This window comes from Talpa europaea (genome assembly GCF_964194135.1).
Source record: "Talpa europaea genome assembly, chromosome: 9".
Classification (NCBI taxonomy): Eukaryota; Metazoa; Chordata; class Mammalia; order Eulipotyphla; family Talpidae; genus Talpa; species Talpa europaea.
The window spans coordinates 110,675,486-110,690,164 of NC_140076.1; the positions used below are offsets into that span (position 1 = coordinate 110,675,486).

The 14,679-nt window shown below is 52.4% G+C and overlaps 1 protein-coding gene across 4 annotated transcripts in view; it reads left to right on the top strand.

Moving 5' to 3' along the window:
• Window positions 1–14,679, top strand: part of VANGL1 (VANGL planar cell polarity protein 1) — a gene marked incomplete at both ends in the record, with an annotated part of 39,736 nt that overhangs the window by 11,431 nt on the left and 13,626 nt on the right. For all 4 annotated transcript variants that reach the window (XM_084242105.1, XM_084242106.1, XM_084242107.1 and 1 more), the window contains one exon: window positions 228–835. In XM_084242105.1, the coding sequence (XP_084098231.1) occupies window positions 228–835 (608 nt within the window). The remainder of the gene's footprint in view (window positions 1–227; window positions 836–14,679) is intronic.

Genomic DNA, 14,679 nt, shown 5'->3' on the forward strand with positions numbered 1-14,679 from the left:
CCCAGCAGACAGGTCAGGTCTTGCTTCCTCTGTTTGAAAAGGAAAGTGTATGATAATTTTGGAAAATGTCACTGACAGTTGTTCATGTGAAAAGCTTCTTGTAATTGAAGAGTTAAGCTTCCCTGGCCCCCCGCCACACCTCCCCAGGTCTCTGAGCGCCTGCTTGGGGGCTCTGGCAGGTGGCCTGCTTGGGGGACTTTTCATTCTCACAGTCTTTTCCCCATCAGGATGACAATTGGGGTGAGACCACAACAGCCATCACGGGCACCTCGGAGCACAGCATATCCCAGGAGGACATCGCCAGGATCAGCAAGGACATGGAGGACAGTGTGGGACTGGACTGCAAGCGCTACCTGGGCTTCACCGTGGCCACCTTCCTGGGACTTCTAGTTTTCCTCACCCCCATTGCCTTCATTCTGTTGCCCCCCATCCTGTGGCGGGACGAGCTGGAGCCTTGTGGCACCATCTGTGAGGGACTCTTTATTTCTGTGGCGTTCAAACTCCTCATTCTGCTCATTGGGACCTGGGCGCTGTTTTTCCGCAAGCAGAGAGCTGACTTGCCACGGGTGTTTGTGTTCCGCGCCCTCCTGCTGGTCCTCATCTTCCTTTTCGTGGTGTCCTATTGGCTTTTTTATGGGGTCCGCATCTTGGACTCTCGGGACCGGAATTACCAGGGCATCGTGCAGTACGCGGTGTCGCTGGTGGACGCGCTTCTCTTCATCCACTACCTGGCCATCGTCCTGCTGGAGCTCCGGCAGCTGCAGCCCATGTTCACGCTGCAGGTCGTGCGCTCCACCGACGGCGAGTCCCGCTTCTACAGCCTGGGACACCTGAGGTAAGGGGCCCTCGAGGGGCAGAGGGCCACTGATGCCAGCCTGCAGATGGCGGGTCTTCAGCCAGGGGGGTGGTGCAGGTGCCCAGGGCCAGCACGGGGGGCTCCCCTTCGCCCAGGAGGAGCTGGGTATGTGTATTGTCCCCTGACTTCTGGATGGCGTGGCCAATGGCTGCCTCTCACCAGGCTGATTTCCTTGGGCTTCCTCTCCTGGTGAAAGGATGCACATGGTGGCTGCTGACCTGGCCCCTGACCTTGGCTGGTGGATGCTGGACAGTGTGATCAGTAGTTCCGTTCTGCCCAAAATGGTTACATCTGGTTTATGGTTGTCCTGGAGGAATCGTTACTCGTTCCTTTTCTTTCCCCCCTCGGAGGGGCTTTGGACAATCAATCACATGCTTACTCTAGTGACTCTCCAGCAAAGATTCAAGCCCAAGTTAGAAACTCCAAACTTGTAAGTGCTGAGTGACTTAAAAATGTACACGTGAGAAAATTGTTAGAAATAAGTTGACATGTCATACTGTAAATCTGTGCATGAAACCTAATTATTCTGTGGTTAAGTAAAGGAGCAATCGCCATTTATTTATTATTCTCTATCCCGAGGTAAGCCCTGTGTAGGGAGCGTCATGTTTACCCTTCACAGAACCCTTCGATGTACATTATTAGTGCCTCTAGATGAAGAAATTGTGTTTTAGGAGTTTTGAATAATTTGTCCAAAATGATATGACTCGCCTCGTTGAGTTCATCCCAATGTCGTGAAGAGAGGCCGGCGTGAAGTCTCCCCCTGGAGCCTCTCCCTCTGCATTTCTCTGTTCTCTTCCACAAACTGTGAACTCCTGGAGGACAGCGGCTGTGTCTCCCTCCTCCTTGCATCCTCAGTGCCTGCCTGGATCCTGGCACCCAGCTGGTTAGGCGGGTAGCCTGGGATGCCTGACTTTAGCTGCTCAGTGGGCACTGCTGCCTCCTCGGGCAGTCGAAGCCGATGTTGTGACCTGCCTGGCCCATGATAAGCTCGTTAATTGTAGCTGTGACTCTGTAGCTGGCAAAACAGCCGAAATGGGCAAGAGCTCCTCAGTGGCATCACCAGAGTGATGGGCTTCTTCCTCTAATTGGCTGGTGCCAAGGGAGGTGGCCCAGCCCTGTCTGGAGCCGGGACTCGCTGCCAAGCCCTCTCGGTGCTGGCATGCACCCACTCTCCTTCCCCTGGCTCAGCACTTCCACCGAGGCCTGGTGGCGGAGCATTGAGGCTGCCAGCGCTCCGACGAGCCTGGAGGACGGCAGTGTCGGGGTCACGTGCTAAGCAGCAAAATCAGGTGCTTGGGACCTTTGCAGATGCCGTTAGCCTTGGATGCCAAGTCAGTCGCTGCCGCGACTGTCGCTTTCCTTGGAGAACAGTGACCCACAGACCTGTGTGAAACACCTGCTATGTGCAGGCCCAGGCCCAGAGGCTTCTGAGACCCAAGGTTGGCTGCCTTCAAAGCTCTCTTCTGGAACTTGTGGGACGGACGGATGGTCACTTGGAGAGAGACCAGCACGTGCTGTGCAGTGGGCAGTGCCGATGCGGCCAGGGTACCAGTGATGAGGGCACGGGAGCCGGGGAAGATTTCAGGCAGCCGCAGTGATGATGCTCAGCTCCCCTGAGCAGGACAGGCTTTGCGGTGGGTGCGGGGGTGGGGAAACCCAGCTCTGGTCATGGTGGGGAGGGCTGGTATTTGGGGGGTGTGTCCATCTAAGTAGCCAAGACACTGGCCGGAGTGGGGCTGCTGTGGTTTCATTTTGGGGCTCAGCCTGAGTTGGCGTGACTCCCACTGTGAGAGGGGAAGGGACGCCTTGTCTTCTGGTCTCAGCGTAGGTCAGGGTGGCTTCTGGGGGCTCCTCCCTCAAAAAATGGGGATGAGAGAGGACACACAAGACAGCCTGGGGGCAGGACACCTGTGGTGTGTTCAGAACATTGGCGGCCCTGTCCCTCACCTCATACCTGTGCGGCCAGGTGTGGACCAGGGTGGAAGACGCAGGACCGCGCATGCCACGTGGCCTGTTGGGTGTCCTCACCATGACCAGCTGCCGCCATTTGCTGACCCTGAAGCCCCTGACCCCAGCTCCCCAGGAAGACCAAGGACACAGGGCTCCCAGCAGCCCTGGGGGAGAGTGTGTCCAGGTGACCCCAGCATCTCCCCTGGACTCCACTTCAGTGCCTATTTTCCTCCCTTCCCCGCCTCCAGTGAGACCCACTTTTCCCTCACTGGAGGCCTGGTGAGGGCCTGGAAGATGCCTGGGAAGCAGAGCCGCCCTTACCTACAAATACAGGCCTCAGGTAGGCCTCAGGCAGCCCTGCCGTATGGCGGCCAGTTTGCCAGAACTGGGGCAGTTCGGCCTCCAGGCCCCGTGGGCTCTGCCACCCGCCGGGCCCTGAGCTAAATCTGCTCTCAACCCTGTGGTGGCAGGAAGAGTCACCGAGCCAGAAATATAACTTCTAACCTCTTTTATAAAACATGGAAACAGGAGGGAGGGAAGAGGGAGAACGAGAATAGACAGGAGAGCAGGGAGCAGGGCCCAGGGCTGGGCACCCCAGAGCCGCCTGAGTCACCGCGGGCCGCGCTCCCTTGATCTCTCTTCATGTAAAGTCGCGCCCGCAGCAGCGGCCTGTGGGCTGGGGTGCGGAGCCTTGGTGAGTTCTTGTTCTGTTTGGTTTTTAGAAAATGACTTTATTGCATTGACTGAGCTATTTTTGAGAGCTGTCAAAAGAATACCTGGTCCTTAGTTTTTTAAAAAAATATGCTTCTGTTTGCTCTCCCGAAAGGTTCTTGCTGGGACCTTGCTTGTGAGCAGGAATGGGGTTTTATGGTTGTTTGGAAACTTGCAGAAATGTGAGAGGTGATTGTTGTGCAAAGTGAGATAGATGCCATTGTAGGTTAGGGGGTTCCTGACCTTTGCCTGGTGTCTGAGGGGTGACTGGGGCCTTCAGAGCTGCTAGTTGCTCCATGATTTCACCCAAGACCTAGTGAGTTTTGATCTGACTGTTGGGAAGAAGCCCAGGAGAAAAGAGAGACTAAAAATGATATTTAATGATCCTAGCTAATAAATGCTCAGTTTTGGAATCTTTAAACGTCTTGAATACTGGGGTGCAGAAGCTGGAGTCATTGAATCTAAAGTGCAGAGCAGCAGCAGCACAAGGACAGCCTTGATTAGGGGTGATCCGGGACCTTCTGGGGACTCACTTGCCACTTACGGCGTCTTCAGATCAATCCCGAGGGGTCAGCACTCTTACCCTTGCTTTCAAATGAGGAAATGGACGCACAGAAGAGTCAAAGAGGTTGTGATTGTGCGCGAGCCAGGATTTGAGCCCAGGTTATGTGGTTCCAGAATGATTTTACCTATTTCGCCATAGTACCTTGGAGCAGATGTGTTCATCTTCACGTCACTGCTTTGAGAGCGCATGAGCGAACTTGTAAGCATTTTTTGAGTGCTTACCATGAGCCAGGTTGAGTGCAGGCTGTTTTTGTGTCTATTCTCCTATTTCACTTAACTCAGAGTATAGGGCTGGGATGGAGGCAAGGAAGAGGGTTGTCAGATGGTGGCTCTACTCCGGCTACTCCTTAGGTCTGGTGGTTCTGTTGTTCCATCAACAAACAAAACTTGCTCCTTCAAACCCCAGCAATAGTTTGGAGCCTTTGTCTGATCTAACCTTTTAACTTGCTATATAGTCTGTGTCCCAAAGTGGTCCTCTTTATCTATTGCTTTTAAAAGCACCCCAAAACTCAGTAGCTTAACTTAGCATTGTGCTAATTTATCATTAGTTCTGTGAGCTGGGCTGAGCAGGGCTGCCTCTCCAGGTCTCCTGCGGGGTCCCTGTGTGATTGCAGGCTGTGTGGTGGTCAACTGGGACTGGGCATCCTTTTCATCCCAGGCACGCTGGGTCTCTCCCTCCCTAGAGCACCTCCCGCCCAGGCTCTTCAGTAGGTGCCTCGCCTTCTCCGGAGTCTCGACAAGTCAAAAGCAAATTTCCAGACCCTGTAAGACTTAGGCCTGGAACTGGCCCAGTACTCGTCCTGCTCATTCTCTTGGTTAAAGCAAATCAGAGCCTGGCCCAGGCTTCAGGAGAGGACTGTGCTGGGGGAAGGGCTGGGAGGCTTGGTGCATCGGGGCCTTGACACAAGGGACTCCCACCGCTGCCCGGGACTCCCGTTCTGAGCTTGTTCTTCTTGCTTTGCATAGAGTTCTAACAGATTTTTTTTTTTTAAAGATTTATTTATTTATGCATACAAGAGCTGGGGCACAGGCCAGATATGCAGGGGGTGAGAGGATCCACCAGACACAGAGTGGGGAACAGAACAGGCAGACTGACTGAAATACACTGCTGAGGGGAGCAGCCGGTGAGACAGGAGAGGTCTGCTGCGCCATGTGAGTCCCCCGCTGGCTGGCCGGGGATCGAACTCATGCTGCAGAGGCCACGGATTGCACCATAGTGTGATGCTCAACCCCCTGCGCCACCAGGGAGGCCCAGAGTTCTAACAGATTTAATTATTGACTTTTATGCCTCAGCAAGTCCAGAAGTAGCTGGCCCAATGGGGGAGGAGCCTCTTGGAGGAGGCATGTGAATGTGATGAAGATTGATAGCTGGCAGCACCAGCGAGGAAAGAGACAGAGAAATCCCAGAGCGGCTGAACACTCAACTCAGCTCCCTGGGAGACTTGTCTATTCACAATGACCCATTCTGTAAGATAGTCACATTGCTGAGGCCTGCTGTGCCTGATTCAGCCAGCGGCCTTTAACTCTTTGAGTTTCTAACCTTGCTTCCTTTCTGTGCTTATGAGTATCTTATAAGTTGGCATTAACCATGCACCTTTTAATCAGAGGTTTGGCTACTGATTATAGAACCACTTATGTTTTAGAAGAAATGATTCTTGGATTGCCTTTCAAACAGTAGAGGTTTATGATTGTATATGATTGTAGGCCTGTTGTATTGAAAAGGAATGTTCCCCCCCACCCCCAAATTCATACGTGGAAATGAGGAACACATTATTTGACAGTGGGGAAAAGGTGATCCTTCTTATAAAGTAGCAAAGAGCTTGACTGAGTTATGTTCATGCTCCAATGTTTTGTGCAAGGAAGAAGTTATGAGAGATGAAGCTGGGTCTTTAGCAGGGGACGTTTCTGAACAAGGCATTGAAGGTGTAGCTTGGGTCTTCCTTTCTCTTCAGTAAAATCTGAACCGAAGAAGGAATTGTTAAGCAAAAAATAAACTGCACTTGAAGAATTGGAAAATTCTCAGCCTATTGCCAAAAATCGTGAAAGTATGTACTCAAGAGAACACCCAGGGTGACTGAATAACCATTCGCTAAGGAGCTTAATGTGGCTCTGAACCAGGGATTTAATCCACCTTCTCAGCAGAAGCTGGGAATAGAATGGGATTATGCCAGTAGAAGCTGTCAGCTGGCACCAAAGGAAGCAGAGCGAGTGGGTGGAAGAAGGAAGACCGAACTGCACCATTCTTCAAGAAAATGGAAGACTGGCTCGCAAGGGGGTTCAGATCGGGTGAGCAGGGCTGCCTTCCCGCCCTTCACAGGCCCAGGGGCAAAGCTGCTTCCTCGCTGGCTTCAGAGATTGCCCCCCACCTTGTTTCAGAGGATCAGGAGGCCACCGCAGAGAGCTGCATGGACAGGCCCACCTTGAAAAGTCTTAGGAGGATGATCCAGCCCACCCAGTGGGTCCTGAGGGCAGAGCATCGAACCAGAAAATGACTCTCAAGGGTTAAGCTCTGATGGAATCTAATGGAATCTGACTTGCTAGGTTTTATACTTGCCGAGAACCTACCCCTTCCTTCCTCGCTCATGGAATGTCTGTCCTCCATCCCACTGTGGGATTTTGGAAGCGCATGACTTGAGTGTCACAGGTCCCTAGCTAGAGAGGAATTGTCCTCGCCCTGATTCAGATGACGCTTGACTTAGGTGACACATCTGACTTAGATAATACCGAGACAGGCGTTTGCGACTTTAGAGCTGCTGCTGGAATGAATTCAGACTTTCGGGGCTGTCGGGATGAAATGAATACATTCATGCAAGACAAGAATTTGAGAGGCCCCATGACAGGATGCTATAGATGGACTGGTGCCTCCCCAAATTCATAAACCCCAGCGTGGCTGTGCTTGGAGATGGGCCCCTTGCAGAAGCAGTAAAGGTTAAATGAGGTCATAGAGCTGATGCACTTAGTGTCTGTAGAAGAAGGGGCACCAGATAGCTTTCTCATGCTATGTCCCTCCCAACACACGCGCAGGCCAGGCTTTGTGTGGACACAGTGAGAAGACAGCCGCTCGCAAGCCAGGAAGAGACCCTCCCCAGAAGCTGAATCAGGCCAACCTTGGTCCTGACCTTCTAGGCTCCGGAACAGAGAAAATGAATGTCTGTTATTTATGCCACTCAGACAGTGGTATTTGTTACGGCAGCTTGAGGAGATGAAAACAGAACATTACGCACATGCGTGACTTTTGACCCCAGAGCCCCAGGAAACCACGGATCAATGAGTGTAGCTGGACCCGGATGAAACAGGGCCCACATTGTCCGTCCCAGCTCAAGCCTGCGTCTTCCCAGGCCTTGCTCCTTGGGGCTGCACTTTGGTTTTCTAGTTAGAAGTGAGAAAGGGAGAGTCTCCTGGTGAGACTAAGGTTACTCCCAGTAATTGCGGGATCTGTCCAGCCCCCCTTGGAAGCTTATGTCAGAGATTCCGGGTCACACTGCTACCCGGTGTGACTGGCACCCTGGGCCCCTCCTCCCTGAATTCAAGGCCAGCTCCAGCGGTGCAGGGCCCAGTCTGGTGCCTGTGAATTTTGGGGGTACCTTCAGGTGGCCGCCAGGGGTTCTGGTCTCTGTCATTTGCCATCATGATTTCACATTCGACTCATTTTTAGAAAAGTGCATTTTTCCTTGCATAACTGCTCTTCAGTAAAGGCATTTGCCAATCTCCCGCCCCTCTTAAAAAAGCAAAGGATGAAAACAAGAGCTAAAAAGCCGAGTATGGAGGTTTTGGCCGTGGCCCTGCTCTGCTGTGGGGGACTTTGTAGGCGGGCACAGCGCTGCCGTTTGTGGTTTGGCTATGTGGGGCCTGTTGAAAGTGGCCGTAGTGAGAGTGTGAGGTGTGGGACACTGCAGCCCTGTGTTTGCACAGCTGCCTGCTGGCAGCAGCCGCAGCTGGGAAAGCTTTGCTGGCTTGGTGTCTGCCCACAAGCCCCTCAAGGGCAGCGGCCGAGGGGCAGGGCGCCGGGGATGTGGAGTGAAGCTGGTTCAGACGCCCTCCCGAGGGCTCCGGGGCTGGGCGGTAGATCCTGTACCCTGAACAAAGTTTTTCTTCCTGAAGTCACGCTGTGATCTGGTCTGGCACTCCGCACGCTCACCCTCTGATTGGAGGTTGGTCAGATGTGGTGCGTAGCCGGGCCTCCTTTTCAGCTCTGTAAGGCCCTTGCCACCTTGCTCTGCACCTGCCAGGCTGTGTGCAGAGGTGGCCGGAGGCACAGGCATTGAGGAACAGGACGAGGAACAGGACGCTGCATCAGAGCAGGCTAGGAGCATCCCGTGCAGGCCCGGGGCTCTTAGTCCTTATCTGAGCCTGCTCTGTAGGGAGGCGGTCTTTGATGTTTATCTGATTGACTCAGCACAGTAATTTGTGGCCTGAGAAAGCTGAGTTCCCATCCCAGGCCAGGCAGGTGGGGCCAGGCAGGCCCTGCAATGTGCTGGGGTCAGTGCCGCTGGAGGTGTGGCCTTGAGCTCACCAGGTGGACCCGGTGGTGACCTCACTGTCACTTGAGGGGAAGCATGTCCTGTAGGTGCCCCAGTGGAGATGACTGCCGGCATCTCTCTGCCATGGGGGAGGTGGCCAGCTGGACAGCCATGTGGGGCCGGGTCATCTCAGAAAGACGCTGTCTCGTCGGTGTTGTCACCATTTCCACCACTGCCTGGTGGGTGGTGGCATCACCACGACAGGGAGGACACACGACACTTTTTAGTCCTGAGACCAGGCTGTCGTGGACAACTGCGAGCAACTTCTAGTTCTCATGAGCTCCTCCTGGTGAGGACCAGAAGGTGTCTCTGGACGCTCTAGGGGTGGACATGCTTGTATTACAAAGAGGGCATGTCCGGGGTTATACTCCATCACCAGGAACTTAGAGTGGGAGCGGTGAAAGGAACAGAGAAGTATTGGGTGGCCCCCAGACTGAATGTGGGAGGCCACTCCAGGCCCTGCTGGTTCCACTTCCTTCCTTCAGCTGTGGGAGTGGACACCCCGGCTCCCTGCCACAGTGGGCATTCGGGGGTGAGGCCCTGCTGGGCTCATCTGTCTGCAGCTGGATACTCACAGCCTGGCCCAGGGCATTTTCCACCATTTAAATCCTGAATCAGAGAACTCAGTCACTGCGGCATCCATGGAGCTGGAGATCAGTAGGCAGAGGCACCAGGTTACCTGGCTCCTAGGAGTGGGCCCTCCAGGGTCTCCCCAGGTTGGGTGCTGGTTTGTCCCCTCTTGGGATGGGCATCTCCTTACACCTCAGAATCTCAAGCAGCTCCTGCTCTTGCACGACACATCCAGGGAATCCAGCCTTTCTTCCAGCTCTTTCTGTGTCTTACCTCAACCTGTTGGTAAACATGAGCTAATTCCAGTTTTTGTTCCGATCTGTCCCCATGTTCCAAGGTGCTCATTGCCTGTTGCCAGGTGTAAGCTTGCCCCCCCCCCACCCCAATGCAGCTGTGAGACAAACATTTTAATTAAAAGGCAGGAGGCTCAGGAGATATAAACTCTCGTGTGCCCAGCTCTTGGCCAGGGTGGGGGCGGCGGCTCAGGGGCTAATTATGTTGGCATCTGTGGGACTCACATAAATATTGCTGCAAATGGTCTTGACTCCTTGTCAGGCCGAAGTCAGTTGATTCCCAAGTCCAGGGAGCAGTGAAGCCCCCCACGCCAGGGGGGTGTTCTGGGGAGAAGGAGCAGCTGGATGATGTGAGGGCCTCAGCAGCTCTCTGGGGTTGGGGTTTTCACAAAAGAAAAACAAACAAAACTGAGTCAACTTTTATTTTGTATTTTGGAGTTTCCGCAAAGACCTGGATTTGGGCCTGTCATGCAGCCCCTGGAGCAGCACATCTGAAAGGGTGGGGGGGTGTGATGGTACCCAGGCAGACCTTACTGAGCGTGGCATTGGGTCTTCACCCCTGGCTCCCGCTCTCCTACCTGCACACACTCTCTCTCCCACCCTCCCCCACTCTCTCTCCCCTTCCCAGTGGTCTAGAGACTCTGTTACCTTAAACCTTAGCCCTACCTCTCCCCTTACCTACCTCCATCCTTCTTGCCCTGAATACTCCTGTTTGTTTTCTTCAGCTGTTGCAGCAAAGGCCCACAAGCAGTTTCTCTCTGTGTTTCAGAGACTGGAAGTTTGAAGTCTAGATGTGAGCAGGCCTCTGCTCCCTCTGACAGCTCTAAGGAAGAATCCTTCCTTTTCGCCCCAGCTTTGGGGGTGGCAGCAATCCTTGGGGCTCCGTGTCTTTTATCTGCATCACACCAGCCTCTGCTCCCTCACCACGTGGTGCTCTCTGTGTGTCCTCTTTTCTTGTCATAAAGACAACAATACAACCTTAACTCATTGTATTTGGAGGCCCTAGAAGGCCACATTCTGAGGTCCTGTGGAGGCAGGGATTTGGGGAGACACAGTTGCCTCAGTAACAAGTCTCTCAAAGCCGCTCTGTGATGACTCAGTGACCCTGTTGCTCTTATTATTTCTACTTATTGCGCTTATGATGGGGCCATCAGCCCGTGAGGCCTGTTCACATTCATGTCTCAGTACTTGAGACTCACTGGTGGCCACAGTCACACCAGATTGTGTGTGGAGTTGGGAGGCTGGTATCGGTGTTTTCCTGAGTGTCCTCATCAGCTTGCAGGAATATGATCCCCTGAGAGGTGGCCTTTGCAGATTTTACTCTGTGTGGAGGACGCTCCCGTGAGCACTACCTAGAGGTCAGGTATTGGTGACTAGCATTCACCTGGGGTGTTAGCATGTAAGAAGTCCCTTCACATTTTCATACACGAAGAAAGCTGTTTTTGTGGACAGAGCTAAAGAGAGCAAATTAGGATTTGGAGGTGCTTCTCTCCAAATCGGTTTGAGAACTGTTGTGTAACAGTTGTCCATGACACTGCAAGTGTTTTTGTGGTTGAGTGGACACAAAAGCCCACAGCATTTCACATTCCACCTTCTTTGTCCTGAAAAGAAAATAGGGCAGTAAAACAACATGGCCAGCATGAGCTTCATTCACATGTAAATGCGGCTGTTGAATTCCCTGGTTCCTGGTGCAGCGCCATCAGCCATCACTGCCCCCACCTTTGTCCTTCAGGAGCTCAAGTTTGGGCAGGGCAGAAGGAGCAGGCCGCTTTCTGAAACACTGGTTGCACCATTAGCTTCTGGCCCTCAATCCTGTGCCATTCGTGTTGTTTCTGCATCTGCTTCTCTGGGCGCCGGGCTTTTCTCTGTGGGCCTCAAGTGAATTTCTCCATGGCTGTGCCTGTCTCTGAGTGCTGCTTCCCATAAATATGTGGGCTCTGAGAAAGGGCATCTCTCCGCATGGTGACACTGAACGGTTCGGCGTGGTAAAGAAAAGGAAAGCCAGGCTAAATTTCTCAAAGTGTTATAGAGCAACCCCGATATTAAACGGGTTCCTGGCTGTGGGTCCTCACCCGCGCGCTTTAAAGGGACTTATGAATACTCTACTACAGACACGCAAAAGGGTTAATAAAAGGTTTATTTACAAAAGAAAAAGAAATAAGGAAAATGTACAACTCAGGGAGAAAATAGGGAAATAAAGTCTTTAATGCGTCCTACCCGATCCCACGACCTGGAAACCCAAAGTCACCCTCAGAGCTGGCCTGACGCTCCGAGCTGGCTGAGAGCCCAAAAATGGAGAGACCCCAAAGCCCACGTGTCTGCCTTTTGTATCCACCTGGCTGCTTCACCCCACCCTCAGGTCCCAGCCACCTTCCCTTGGGTGGTGATGGGATGTGGAGTTCCCAGTGTCTTTGGCTTTGGCCTGGGGTGGGGGTGGAGTCCACAAAGCCTGTATGGAATTAGCTTTGGGACATCCTTTTCCCCCTAACAATTCCCCCCTTTCACTTGTTGTCACCATTTCCATGGTGATGAAGATCAAATATATGGAGGTTGGGATGTAATCTCAGATGAACATTTTGTCAGGTTCCAGTGTGAAAGAAAACCAGTCTCTCCAGGTATTTGTCCATTGTGGAAAGCAAAAGTCCTCCACTCCAGGAAAAATAGTTCATCAATTTAAGCCAGAAAAAAAATCTGGAGACGTTAGCCAAAACAAGACAGCAGATATGTAAAAATTACAGGAAAAAAAAAAAATCTTAAAATGGTTCAACTGGTCGCCAAATCTGTTATAGGACAGGGAGAGGGGCAGCCCAAACCCCGCAAACCTGCCTATTCTACATGGGTTCTGCCATCTGCCGCATCAACAGAAAACATAGGAGACTTTAATGGGAAGGAACTTTAATAAAACTAGGAAACAATACAGGTAAGGCAAAGAGTCTAGTTTCTAAATCAAGCACCCAAAGTGACCCGTCCCCTCGTGGGTAAAAGTCCATCCAAATGGGATTGGCCCAGAACAAGGCCCCAAAGCCTGCTACAAGTCTAAAGCATCTTCCAGTGGGGACCCACAGAAAAGGGTCAGAAACAACCAGACAAGCCCGGAAGGAAAAGAGCAAAATCAACATCAAGATAAAAGCTGCCATGGTCACCTCCCCACGGGTCTCACCCACATCTGTGTCACCCAGTCCACGACCAAAAGACAAGCGCAGTTTCTTCACGTGTCTCTAGGCTCCATGCGCCTCCTCCAGGTCTCCTGGCTCTATCCTGCTTCCTTTCTCAGTCTCTTCTGCAGCTTCTCCTCTTCCTGCTCAGCTCCACCCTCCCTTGGGTGGGGCAGGGAACCTCCCCCTTTCCTGGGACCACCCTGTTACAAAAGGGAGGGAAAGTTTATTGCGCCCCGGTTGGACCTCACAGACCCAAGGCCGGGGTCAGTGGAGTCCCGCACGTTGTTAGGGGGAAGCAGGGTTTTATAGGGTGAGGAGAGGTCGGGTGGGTAGTTGGGCTCCTAGGGCGGGAAAAGTTTGTAGGGCAGGTAGAGGTTCTTTGTTTGAGAAGAGACTCCTGGGGGGAGGGGGGAGGCTCATTGTCTGAGTCCTCCAGGCAGGTATCCTCATTCCTGCCCTCCAGGTGGGCTTCCTGGTTGGCTTCTGCATTGAGGCCTCCTGCATGGACCTTTCATACCAGCCTTTTGTTGATAGGAAAAGGGGCAATGGTTTTTTCTTTGGCTACTTCCTGCTGAAAAGGGGCAAAGACCAAGGGGGTGGCTCAGGCCTGGTTATGAGGGTCTTCTGCAGGGATGTGAGAATATGGGGGGAGAAGGAGTTGGTTAAAGGTGGTAGGAGACATTTCCCGAATGCGAGCCTGTATGAATTTTAGGAGACAAGGAGCGAAAAGAAAAAAATAAGGTTATCATTAGTATTGGCCCCAAGAGTGGGAGGAGCCATGACACTATAGGATTTTGAAACCATGTCAGCGGAGAGTTGGAGTCCCTGGTTTTACTAGTAATAACATTCTTCCCTGAGGAACAGGCAGGTACCCCCTTTATTAGCTGTTAACAAGTCCAGAGCCCGCCGGTTTTGGAGAGTGACCTGTGCCAGGGAGGTGAGATGTCTTTTTAATGATGCTAAAGACACACAGGTTTTTTGTAAGGAGGTATTTTTTATAAAATTCCTGGGCAGAAATCAGGCTGTGTTCCAGGGCCCCACCTGCCATACTTGCAGCTGCTATCGATGATGCCAGGCTGATTCCAACCATGATTGGAAGAAAGGCTGCCCGCTTAGTCCGATGTGGTGAGAATAACTAACCTAGCTCAGACCGTCTGTACAGAGTTAACTGTGGGACCACGAGAGAGTACGTGGGCCTGGAGTAGCAGAATTAATACACTGAGAGAGAGAGCCATTGCACCAGAAAAAGTTTCCCTTTGCTGTTGTTCGGAGTACAGAAGTAACCGAAAGGTTAGAAGTACAGGAATGAAAGCTGACAAGGGCATCAGTTTGATAGCAGGGGTAGCTGTGATTGGAGTCAGTGTTGCCACTGGATAGGAATGCCAGCCAGTGTACCCTGCGGCTTGGACTCCCTGTACCCAACGTTGGTCCCAAGGATCTGAAATAGCAGAGCTAACTTGATTCATATTGAAGTCCGTATTATGACGGACCAGAGAGAACATTTGGCCTTTGTCTGGAAGGTGCACTGTGCATGACTGGTAAGGGCACCCCCCATATTTTTATAGGTATTTTTGTAGTGATCTAAGGTTTGATGGTAAAGAAACTAAACAAGGTGTTTATAGGGTTAGTAATCGATGAAAGAGAGGGTGAGAGTGATAAGTGCTGTGCATCTGGCCTGTGGGCACTCCGCAGTACCCACCTAGTGGGTGGTCTCAGTGGATCCTGAGACAAAGGTCTCCCTAACTTTGAATTTCCATACCCAGGACACTGAGCTAGGGGACATTTTGACAAGAAATGCACATCCTATTAGGATCCAGGTTATAACATACATACTGTTTGTCTTCAGGGGCACGTTTGACCCGTGATAGATGGTGCCAGGAGGGGTGTCCCAGAAGTGTTACCGCTGTAGGCGTGGTGAGAATAACCGTGCGTGGGCCGGTCCACCGAGGCTGCAGTGGCTTTGGCTGAAGCGATTTGAGGAGGACTTGGTCTCCTGGATGTAGTGGTAGGGAAGGTTGGTTGAGGGGGGTCGAGATCCGAGGCAGGCCGGGGTAAGT